General features: G+C 40.6%; 1 protein-coding gene across 1 annotated transcript in view; it reads right to left on the reverse strand.

The window, feature by feature from the left end:
• Window positions 1-12078, reverse strand: part of reck (reversion-inducing-cysteine-rich protein with kazal motifs) — a gene marked incomplete at its 5' end in the record, with an annotated part of 52605 nt that overhangs the window by 32602 nt on the left and 7925 nt on the right. The window contains 5 exons of the mRNA XM_016246498.1: window positions 188-235; window positions 371-456; window positions 796-832; window positions 2568-2642; window positions 6579-6640. Coding sequence (XP_016101984.1) covers window positions 188-235; window positions 371-456; window positions 796-832; window positions 2568-2642; window positions 6579-6640 — 308 coding nt within the window. The remainder of the gene's footprint in view (window positions 1-187; window positions 236-370; window positions 457-795; window positions 833-2567; window positions 2643-6578; window positions 6641-12078) is intronic.

The raw sequence follows: 12078 nt of genomic DNA on the forward strand, positions 1-12078 counted from the left end.
GGAAAATAAAAGTATTTGTGACTCTCACAATCTCTCACAATCTGCATTTCTCGCAGTCGTGACTTTCCATTTCACCAAAAAAAGAGTAACGTTATTCTCATAATTACCACAATTACCTATTTTGACTCTGAGGTGGAAACAGGCTTCCAACACGTCGACATTTGTCAAATAAAGGTAAAGCTCCCACCTCTGTGTCTTTCTTGCATACTTTAGTGATGTCGTTTTTAGACGATGCCTAAAAACACAAATATAAGAATCACAGTCTGACAGTGACATCTCTACATTCTCTATGTTGTGGCCTAAAAGTATTTTGATTTAGAGCCGGAGCACATGAGATGCGTGAGGTGGAAAGTCAGATCTGTTTAGTGACCTGCTTGCAGTCCCTGCGGCACTCAGCGGAGATGGCCAGCTCACAGCAGCCCAAACCCACCCATCCGTCTGACTTCTTTGATGCTCCTGGAAATGTCCAGAATCACAGTGAGCTTTACAGTGGATCTAATGCAGAACCATACATGACACACTGATGAGTCTCGAAACAACACGGCATTCATATGGCATGCAGACGTGCTTTGAATGTGGAGCGTTTGGCTTGGGTTCTTTATGAGCTGCAGCTCAGCGCTCTGGACGGGGTTGTAATGGCCATGCAAGGTGTAGCTTGACTGATGTGAAGTGTGATATTTGTGCATCTGGGAGGCATTATGTCTTCAGAGGCTCTAAATCCTCTCTTGCTCTTTTAAGGCTGGTACAAGTGTGTTCTGCAGACGGCTCTAAACGTCTCCATCTGTGTTCACGTACCCGGCAATGTGTTGTTGATGCAGATCCAAAGTTCACTCTGCGAAGCGAAAAGGAGATGTTTAGCACGACAACAACTCAGAATACATCATCTATACTCGCTCTCATGTGCTTCCAAACCTGAGGATTCTTCTTTGAAGAGCAGAAGAAGTTATGTAGCAGGTCATTATTTACTGAAAATCTCACTTCAGGCAACATGAGGGAGCTGCTGATAATATAATGTTCAGGTTCAGAAGAACAGATTTCAAATGTGAGACTCCAAATATAACATAAACCTAGAAATATATATTTTTAATTGTTTTATCAAATAAAATTACTTTTGAATATTTATACATTAAACACATTAAAAAAAAACTATGATTATGCACTGTTTTTAAATTTGTGCATTAAGCACTTTTTACTCAAGTTGTTATGCAGTTATTATTATTAATTATAATGTGTGAAAATTTAGCAAAAACGTTTTAACTGAGAAAAATGCACACTACCATTCAAAATGTTGTGGTTGGTAAGATTTATTAAATGTTTCTGAAAGAAGTCTCTTCTGCTCAACAAGGATGCATTTATTTGATCAGAAATACAGTAAAACAGTGAAATATTATTACAGTGTAAAACAGCTGTGTTCTGTGTGAATCTCTGTTAAACTGTAATGTATTTCTGTGATGCGCAGCTGTATTTTCAGCATCATTCCTCCAGTCTTCAGTGTCACATGATCTTCAGAAATCAGTATAATATGAAACTGTGATGCATTGTATTTTTCAGGATTCACAGATGAACAGAAAGTTCAGAAGAACAGAATTTATTTGAAATATAAATATTTTGTCAAATTATAAATGTCTTTACTGACACTTTTGATCAATTTAATGCGTCCTTGATGAATAAAAGTGTTAATTTCTTTTGAAAAATCTCACTGACCCCAAACCTTTCAACAGTAGTGTAAATATTTAGAGAATCTGGTGTCATGGTTTATATTTTGTGCAACACAAAACACACAATGCAATACGTGAAGCATCTCAAATGTAATTTTATGGATGGCAAACTGAAAGACAAAACCACTCTTCTTTAAGCTGTTAAAGGACAGGACCCGTATGAAAACAGCCCGTATGCAAAGATGGCTTCATCAGTGAAGCTCTTCTTCTTTGCACTGCGGCTCCAGAGAGCCTCCTAATATGACTCAACTTTAATTAAAAGTAGACGCAGATGAGAGCCACAGAATGCATAAACATCTGCGGTGGGACGCTGTTGGATCAGAGTCACGGCCGCTCCTTATCCACACGGCCTGCGCTTCGACAAGACAATGAGCCGAATAAACAGGACAATGTCTGAGATTCACATTCGACGTCAATGCTCTCTGGCGTATGACAAACAAGCCCGTCAAAACCATTCAGCATCATTTGTGAGGAGCACAAAAAACAATGTGGTTTTGATGCATCAGACTCAAAAAACAGGCTTGATTCGGACTCTGAAATGCTTTCAAACACATTTCAAATGCTTCCAAATTCCATTTGCATCCATTTTCTGTGAATTAGCGCAGGACACACGTCCAACTGAAACAGGCCTGAGGCTTCCACTATGGCTAATTAGAGGCTGAGTGTAATTGCATATTGCTTTGAAACTCAGGGAAAGAGGGTGGAGGGCATCCATCAGCCTTCATCTCGGCTTCATTACTGCCAAGCAGCACCAAACCACGAGGGAGGAACAGGAAGCAGCGGCGCTCTCTCGGTTTAAGACTTCCTGTGTTGCCGGGGCGACAGCTGTAATGTAAACCCAGATCTTACCAGAGACTCGGGGCAGTAACTGGGCAAACGCAGGAGAAGGTGCTTCAGACGCGATTCACTCCTGATGGTCGCGAGCTGCAGAGAGAAACATTCAATAAATGCACAGCCAAATGCTTTGAATGTTTTAGATCAACAGCATCATGTGACTTCCTGAAAGCAGCGGCCTTTGTCTGAATGATCTTCGTTTGGGCGTGATTCATTGCAGTTCATTTGATTAGTTATGTAGAATATCATGAATGAATTTAGAAAAACATCTGGAAACAATCATTAGCATTGCAATTCCATCTGCTGTGTGCAAAAAAATGATACACGGAAACATGAATTCATGATTTTCTATACTAATTTCAATACAGTCATGAATGGATGTTGTAATAACCGTAAATAAAGCCTATTATTATTTAGGAATTAATAAAAAACAATAGGGCTGTCTATTTAACCTGTTAATTTAATGTGATTATACATACATGCATACAGGAGGCCTTTATTAACCCCCGGAGCCTTTTAATGATGGACGGATGCACTTTATTGGGCTTCAAAATCTTGACACCCATTCACTGCCATTATAAAGCTTGGAAGAGCCAGGACATGTTTTAATATAACTCTGATTGTATTCGTCTGAAAGAAGAAGGTCATACACACCTAGGATGACTCGAGGCTGAGTAAATCATGGGGTCATGTTCAGTTTTGGCTGAACTGTGCCTTTAACAGATGAAAGATAGTACAACACAGATATGGCTTTCCTCTGCGGACGTTCAGACTAATGTTTTATTGTGAATATGAGATTGAGCTGAAGAATGAATGCTGGATCAGATGCAGGGAACCACACTCGCTCAGATCATCTCTCTCATCATACACTGCATAATACAGTCAGCTTTTAATACAGTGATGCAATAAGCTTTCAATTAAGCAACTCTCCGTTCCTTCGTTACTAGAGTTCTAAAGTAACGTTCTTGAATTAGTAACGGATCTTGAGCTCAGCTGTTACACTGTCAAACTGAGATCTGAGACTGTGGCGAAAGGAAGTAGTTCTGCACAAAAGAGGGTTTTCACACTCGTACGATAGTGCTTCGTGTTGTGGCTGCATCACCACCTCAGGTGTGCATTATTTTCTAATATTTCAATTATATATATATATAAAACACAATAATTATCCCCCTTGATGCATACAAAAATTCCATAAAAATGAGTTTTCCAGTTCCTGGCACATGTGAAGCACTCAGTGGTGCTGTGGTTGTATTTCTCGACCTCGGCCCAAACGCTCTGGATCTCGATGTACGGAGGCTCTGCCGGAAACAAATCAGCGGCTGGACTCTGTCTCTGGGAGCCGATCAGGAATGATCTGTTCATTAATGCAGAGCGTCTGCCAGCGAGCAGTTTGGAGGACAGAAGCCAAACTCAGTTCCAGTGAATTATAGATCTTCATCATTTACACAACCGCAGCATCTGAACAAGGCCGTGATGGTTTTCAGGCGGCTTGGCCAGCGTTTCTGCAAAGAATCCCTCTGTGATGAAGGATAATTAGCGACAAACGGGACAGAAAATGGGAAAATATGAATTTGCTGGCAGATGTTTCAAATAATGTCTTCCTACAAAAAAACACATCTGACTTGTTACGAAGAAATTAAGAGAACTCAAAAAAATATGCACAAAATGCGCTTTTGTTTTTTGATTCTAATTGTTCCTACTTTTCAGAGATATTTGGAATATATCATATAAAATGTCCTCGCTATCTGAGAGATATCACTGATTTAACACTCCATGGCAGCCAATCAGAGGACTTGGAGGCGGGGCTCAGCCAGCATCAACCAATCACATGGTTTTGATATAGGTTTTCCCAATTTTCACCACATTTTTTGTAATATTGTGCTATTCATTTTGTAACACTCTTTACTCATCTGCCACAAAAAAGTAAAAAGAAAAAATTATAATTTAAATTATAGAAACATAATGACCTAGTTAATCATGCAACCGTTGGTCTATACATACATTCCATAAAAAGGAAATTTCCAGTTTTCACCCTTTTTTTGTACTCATCTGCCACAAAACAAATAATATTGATATAATTTAGATTATATAAACATAATATTACACATATATATATATATATATTTTCAAATATCATTTTTAACTGATTGACAGCCCTATACAAATATAACATTTATAAGAAAAATAAGCGTAGGTAAATCAGTAGCTGAAAGGATTTTGATTGCGCTTGTGTCCGTCAGCGGAGATGAGCGAGCCGCATGAAGTGAAGCGTGCTGAATGTGTGCAGCATTAGAAACAAGCAGCAGGAAGACCAGCGATCAAAGGAGAGCAGCTCCGCCCACAGGACCAGAGCAATGAAGCCTCCAGTCCGTCTGGAAAGTGCTCCTCGTTTCTTTCTTCAGTTTTTTGTTTGGAGGGCTCAATCAGTGGCGGTGCCGGCGGGATCTTCTAAAGCAGCTTCTAAAGGGCTGAAGGCCTCGTCTCTTCAAAGCCTCAGCCGTCCATTAGGATGAAACGGCCGATTACGCCGTGACAAACAAGCCGCCATTATTCTCTCCTGTTTTATAGATCCGTCTCCATCTGATGGGCTTTCGGTCTCTCTCACGCCGTCTCTAATGCTGTTTTCTGTGTTTCCGATCATTCGGTGACTGGCAGATGCAAACAGCAGGCTTCACTCAGACGCTCACTGCACTGAATGGGACAGTGTTTCTGTGCGGGTCAGCGGGTTAACGCACCGCTACTAACTGACCCGTCTGAACTTCATAAAGAGGCCATTCAGGGAGTTTTTCATGTGCTTGGAGTTCCAGAGCTGGAAAGACACACGTGAATCTGTGAAAGTCGCCTCGAACTAATCGCATTCTCTAATGATGGGACGCAGGCCTTCACCTGCTCCGCACGAACACAGAGCAGAGATGCAGACTCTCATCTGCTCTTGTTCATCTCTCGGCTTCAAAGCACGGAGGAAACACTCTCCCGAGCAGATCTGTTTCTCAGCTCACTGATTCATGCTGGTGTTGTCGTCTGATATGCTGCCAAAATATACAGCTCTTCTTTCAATTTCAAAGAATAATACAGTTCATACAATGTTATATGAATAATATTGCTCAGTATCATGGTATTACCGTCTGATATCATCACTGTATCACATCAGCGCCAAAGCTTTTGTAAGGGATATATATATATATAGATGTTTAAAAAACATACAAAGACAAAACAAACTCTGAATATGTCTAAAAGCCATAAATTCCAAACCTGGGAAAACCGATGGACAGATGAATAATAGTAAACTAATTTATTAATTTTAGATCTTTTCCATGTAATTATAATAAGCTGGTAACACATTCATTTAAGAATAAATATAATGAAGAATAACCATTCATTTACAAACAGTTAACAATTAGCAACCGAGAATAAAAATAAAAATGATGCACTAAAAATAAACTTCTGTAATAAGGAATTATTTCTGACTTCTAAAGGACATGTTTTGTAATGTCTGTGAAATGCTTTATTCGTCTACATTTGGCTGTGATTATCTGCAAATAAATTGAATGAATTAGTTAAGTAGTATATCATGTAATTGTAATATTTGAGTGTTCGTTTCCAAAGACTTTTAGTTTGTATTTCCTTAGTTCCTGTTTCCTTTGTTCTACGTGTGTTTTCCTTGTTATCTGATGGTGTTGTTCCCAGTGTCTCGTTTCGTTCTCATACATACACAGACTAATGAGAACTAAACAAGTGAACAACATAATTAGTTACTAAGAAAACAAACTAGTGACTAGAATAAAGGGAACAGGAAGTACAACTCCGCAAAACAGGGACATACAAACTAAAAGTCTTTGGAAACAAACGCTGAAACTAAACCGTTTTGATAAGAGTATCGGATTAACTGAGAATGTTTTATTGATCGTCAGTCCTGCAATCAGCTCAGAGATTCTCAAGCAGTGCAGAGATTCTAATGCTTTAATTCGAGAACAAGCTGTGTTCCTCCGTGTGTGTGTGTGTGTGTGTGTGTGTGTGTGCTGTCACCTGTTCACAGGCTCCTCTACACTGAGGAAAGAGCTCTGCAGCATGATGGCAGCAGGACGGATCTAGAAAACAGAGAGAGAGAGTTCAGTCCTTCTGAGCCAGGCTACTCCCTCCATATTTCACTGTAAGCCCCCCTGACGGAGAATGCGCTCGCCCGCACTTTGTGTTCGGCCATAAATAGTGAGACTAAGCATCTTGAAATGGGCAGCTGGCAGTTAATCATCATGGGATTTCTATATATGGCCTTCCTGAAGCTCTGGTGCATGTGAGGGTCAGCGCACCGCTCATTAGTGCTTACTGAGGGAGTTTTAATCAACATCAATGCTACACTCCAAGAACAGCGCAGAAACACACTACAATGTATCGTCTTCATATGAAGATTTCTCACAGGTGTTTTACCCACTCTTTTCTGTTTTAATGTAGCAGGAAACGGATAATGTTCTAGCAGAAATCACAAGAAATGCTGATGTTTTTCTGATGGTTTATGTAAGAAGCGTCCTAGTCTGGCATGGACAGTGCATCAGACTGACCGCAGGAGGTCTTTGAATGTGACACTGAAGACTGGCGTAATGATGCTGAAAATACAGCTGCGCATCACAGAAATACATTACAGTTTAACAGAGAAAACAGCTGTTTGAAACTGTAATTTTGCTCAAATAAATGCAGTCTTGATGAGCAGAAGACTTACATTTGGTTGCTAGAAAATGCCTTTGTTTGTGACAAACCCCTGCAAAGCTACATTAATGCTGCCCTCTTGTTTTTGAGCACCAGACAGAGGAGTCTGAGAGATATCAAGCAGCAAAACCCCACAGCCAGTGAGAATGTGAGCAGACTGAGAGGAGACGACAGAACTGTGACTTCAAGCTTTCTGAGAGCGATGGAGAAGCTTCCAGACAGAGGAGTCTGAGAGATATCAAGCAGCAAAACCCCACAGCCAGCTATGAACTGAACGCATGTGAGAATGTGAGCAGACTGAGAGGAGACGACAGAACTGTGACTTCAAGCTTTCTGAGAGCGATGGAGAAGCTCTCTGTTTGCTGATAATCATCACAAGGCTTTGAAAACTTTAGAAGAACATATTCTCATCTGTGCATGCTCCTCCGGAAAAAGTCGTCATTATCAGAATGAAGTGCTTTCATCTTCGTCCTCCATTTGCGTCTCATCCAGACCCGTTCCTTTCATCAGCGTGATTTGATCTGTTTCTTCTGCATCTCAGCGCTCGTGACTCAGACGTGTGCACTGCTAAGTGCTCTTCTTCGCTGGCTGTAGTGAGTTTGAGGAGGTTTCTGGATGATCTTTCTGTCTCAGAGCGTCTGGTTTTAAATGAGCAGACGCGGCTGAAGTGAGACACAGCAGTCTTTCCTTTCATCCCGGCGGTGAAGTGCTAGTTTATCGAGACGCCGCCGCTGGTTTTTAATGTGTTGGATGTGCAGTAAATCTGCCGCTGTTGTTCTTCTGAGGTTGAGGAATTGACCTCCATTGTCTCTGAAGTAAAGCCACTAAATGAAAGCAGTCGCCTCTTTGAAGGCTTCCACGGCATTCGTGACGAAGTTTTAAAGCGGAGATAAACATACGCTAACTGTGAGAGTAAAAGCAACTCACTGACTTTACTGCTTATGAATTATTATAAATGATAATGATAAAAAATAATACCAATAATAAAAGATCATGCATAAGGTTTTTTCTTCATTATAAAACCAGGCTTTGACTTTGAGGCCCCTAAAAATTAATTTTAATTTCTGAGTTTAACACATTTGAAGATTGAAGCAGTGTTTTCAAGTCAGTCAATGTATGCATGAATTAAATTTTTAATAAATATATATATATATTCATATATTAATACATAGGACAAAAAAAGAGTCTCATATCATTGACCATTTAGCCAAGCTCGGGTCCCTGGGAGCCAGATCCATCTCCAGCACTAGACTAGGCTAGCATCATAACATGTGCTAGTATTTTGAGCTCCGCTGCTACTGTTTCCCTGTTTTTCTGAGGAATAGTAATAATTCCACCCACAAGCCACATCAAAGGAATTCCCCTCTTCCAACCCATCTTCCCCTCACCGTCTCTCCCTTCTTCAACGCTCCTGAACATCCACTTCAGCCTCCAGACCGACCCATCCAGCCGCCCAGCAGCACTGTGTACTCACCCGACCGCTTCCCAGGCTCCCCGGGGAGTGAGGGAGAACGGGTAAAGCTGCCCCGGACCCTCGTGCAATGGGTGTTTGATGTCCAGAGACGCCGGGATCTCTGGCACGAACTGAAGAGCACTTGAAAGGGAGGCCCTTTGACGAAGGTGATCAAACAGCAATGAGAAGCAGACGAGAGCACGAGGTGGCCCTGAGACCCTGGACCCTGAACCACTTCCAAAGACACCCATGAGGATCCCATCAGAGTTCAAAGCCTCGGTTAGAGCGCCGCAACTGGAGCAGATAAACCCTACACTAACCGGCTGCTAGAAACACAACTGATAATATATAGACCTTGATTAAACCACTTTACTGACCGTCGACTGGGGCAGCCAATCCTGTTCGACTCTGTCAGGCCATAAAATAGCGTTGTTGAATGACTTATGGGTTTCACAGTAGAGACAAAGCAGATGCACGTTTGACTTTTTCAGTACAGAAACCAGGACAGAAAAGGATTTTTAAAGGACCGCCGTTGTTGTAACACAGTACAAGCATATGCAAGATATGTAATCAGATTACTTTTCAAGTAACTAGTAAAGTAATGCATTACTTTTAAATTTGCAACAACATATCTGAGAGACTCTTTAAAATAAATAATGCAAGTTACTTTGTTTTCCCATTTATTCACTGAGATCTCTCCTGTCTCTGTGTTGAGAGAAATCAGGAGGGATCTGATTCAGCGGCTGTTCTGGAAGCTGTGCCATTATTTTCTGAAACGCTGGTTAACCAGAATAAGACTGAGATTCTAGCAAATGGTCAATGAATATCATAGCGCTTCACCACATTATGACAGCAATATCCATTACCATAATATAGTCTTGCATGAAAACAGAATTTCTGTTGTGTTCCTAAAATTTAGTTTGCGGTTTAGTTGACTCATTGGGTTATGTTGGTTTCGTATGGTTTCAAAAACTTTTATAGCATTAAGAAAAAATTCCGTTTATTGACTCTTTCGTTTATTTTCCTTACACCTTGAACATGCGTGTACACATCTTAATCAATGTTTTCAAAACAGGTTTAAATATCATTTTCAAGATAAAATGTGGGTTTTTTTTTTCAAATATCATTATAAATTCATATATCATTACGTTTTTGAGTTTTGAGTTACACCACTTGACATCATAGTTTATATGATCTGAAGCCTACCTCAGACATTCAGCTCAGACCAAACAAATGACCGCTGCTGAGGAAACTGATAAAAGCCATGGCCACTGCTGGAGTGCTGAGTGTGTCTCTATGGAGGAAAACTGAAGGGCAGCAGAAAGCAAATATCATGTCTGGCGCTCATTGAGTTGAGTAGCACAGAGGTTTACATTATACAAGGGGAGGATCAATCGTGCAGCGAAGCGAAGTCTTTCTCGCGGCGAGAGCTTTAATGAGCAATGACAGCTGCACACAGGCCTACGGGCTGCTAATGAGACGAGCGCAGCGTCAGACTGTGTTCAGACCGCACAAACTGCATATCTGATCAACCAGCAGACATCTACAGAAGCTTGTTTACACCACGGGAGAAAATTATAGAAAAGTGATTGAGACCGTATCTCACAATTCTGACTGTTATTCTTGCAATTCAGAAATCAGAAGTGAGAGATATAAACAGTTCTGAGTTCATTTATCACAACTGATTTTTTCACTCCAAATTCTAAGTTTACATATTGCGATTATGTTTTATCTGTTTTTTATTTCTTTATTTTTGTTTCCACCACAGAATAAAAAAATATGTTAAAGAAGGTAATGGCAAGGTTTTATCTCACGATTCTAATGTTTCTTCTCAGAATTGCACAATTTTGACTTTATATCTCGCAATTCTCAGACATATTCACAATTGTGAAATAGTCACGATTACCCATTTTATTTAATTTTTTTATCCAGTGGTGGAAACAAGCCTCCGTAGAGGTCTACTTGTAAAGCAAGCAAAAAATTAAAAAGTTAAATGTGAATCTCAGTTAAAGAGCCACTGATCATCCTCAGATCCTCAGAGAGGGCTTTCTGAGCAGACGTGAGGCCTTACAGGAGCCCTCCTTCCGTCTAAAAGAAAAACAAAGTTTTGAGGTGAAAGAATCACTCTGTTAAGGTCAACAGGAGCGTTACGGTGCTCGACTATAGTAAGCATCAACGGAAGCCCAGCATACGCTCGATGCCATTCTCACTTCAGCATGAGTCTGTTATGCAGTGACTTCAACAATGCCTTGTTACACTCAGATGAAGTCACACACCACCAGACCTGAGCCCAAATCTGCATCACACTGACTGAAAGCAGGAGCAGAAGGTCTGCTGGAGGAGAGTCCTGGACAAGCTGGAAAAACCAACAATGAGCTGAACCAACAAAAGCCTGAGTGACAGAGGCGGTGCGAGGCGGTGCTAATCCTGTCACGCTGTAAAGAAGCATGCTCCGTCACACAGAGCGGCTCCGAGAGACACAATAGAGCAGCGGACAGCTGACTCCAGTACAGCACACTCACACTGAGATACACAGCCTCCAGCAGAGCGTCTGACTGGGACACGCAGGACTTCATCCAGGGCTTCACGCTCTTCTGTGCGATCGGACCAAAGGAGGTGTTAATGTGATTGCTTTCCCTCGTGCAAGTGTAAAGAATTGTGTATCAGCCGACCACTATTTCAAATAAATGCTGTTCTTTTGAACTTTCTGTTCATCTGTGAATCCTGAAAAATAAAATGCATCACAGTTTCCACAGAAATATTGTGCAGCACGACTGTGTTCAACATTGATAATAATCAGAAATGTTTCTCGAGCAGCAGATCAGCATATTATACTGATTTCTGAAGATCATGTGACACTGAAGACTGGAGGAATGATGCTGAAAATACAGCTGCGCATCACAGAAATACATTACAGTTTAACACAGATTCACACAGAACACAGCTGTTTTACATTATAATAATATTTTATTATCCCAATTAATTTTTATTCAAATTTTTACTTGAAATTTGAAAGCCATTTTCTTTAAAATAATGATAAAGTAAAAACATTTATTTTTACTTTAAAAAGCTACACTACATTAAATATAAAAAGTTTAGCAAAACCATATGAAACCAACTTAAATGACAAACAGCAGATTTCTTGGCACGTGTGCTGTAAACCAGATTTTGAAGATGTTTTATCATCCTGGGCACTCTTATTTGTCACCGAGCCAAAAATGAAAATATCCTGTGACGTATTACTGGCTCACACTCTCTCACTCTCACTCTCACTCACACACACACACACACACACACTCTCACACACACACACACACACACACACTCTCTCACACACACACGCACACACACTCACACACTCTCACACACACA

This window comes from Sinocyclocheilus grahami, unplaced genomic scaffold (assembly GCF_001515645.1).
Source record: "Sinocyclocheilus grahami isolate Dianchi unplaced genomic scaffold, SAMN03320097.WGS_v1.1 scaffold800.1, whole genome shotgun sequence".
NCBI lineage: Eukaryota > Metazoa > Chordata > Actinopteri > Cypriniformes > Cyprinidae > Sinocyclocheilus > Sinocyclocheilus grahami.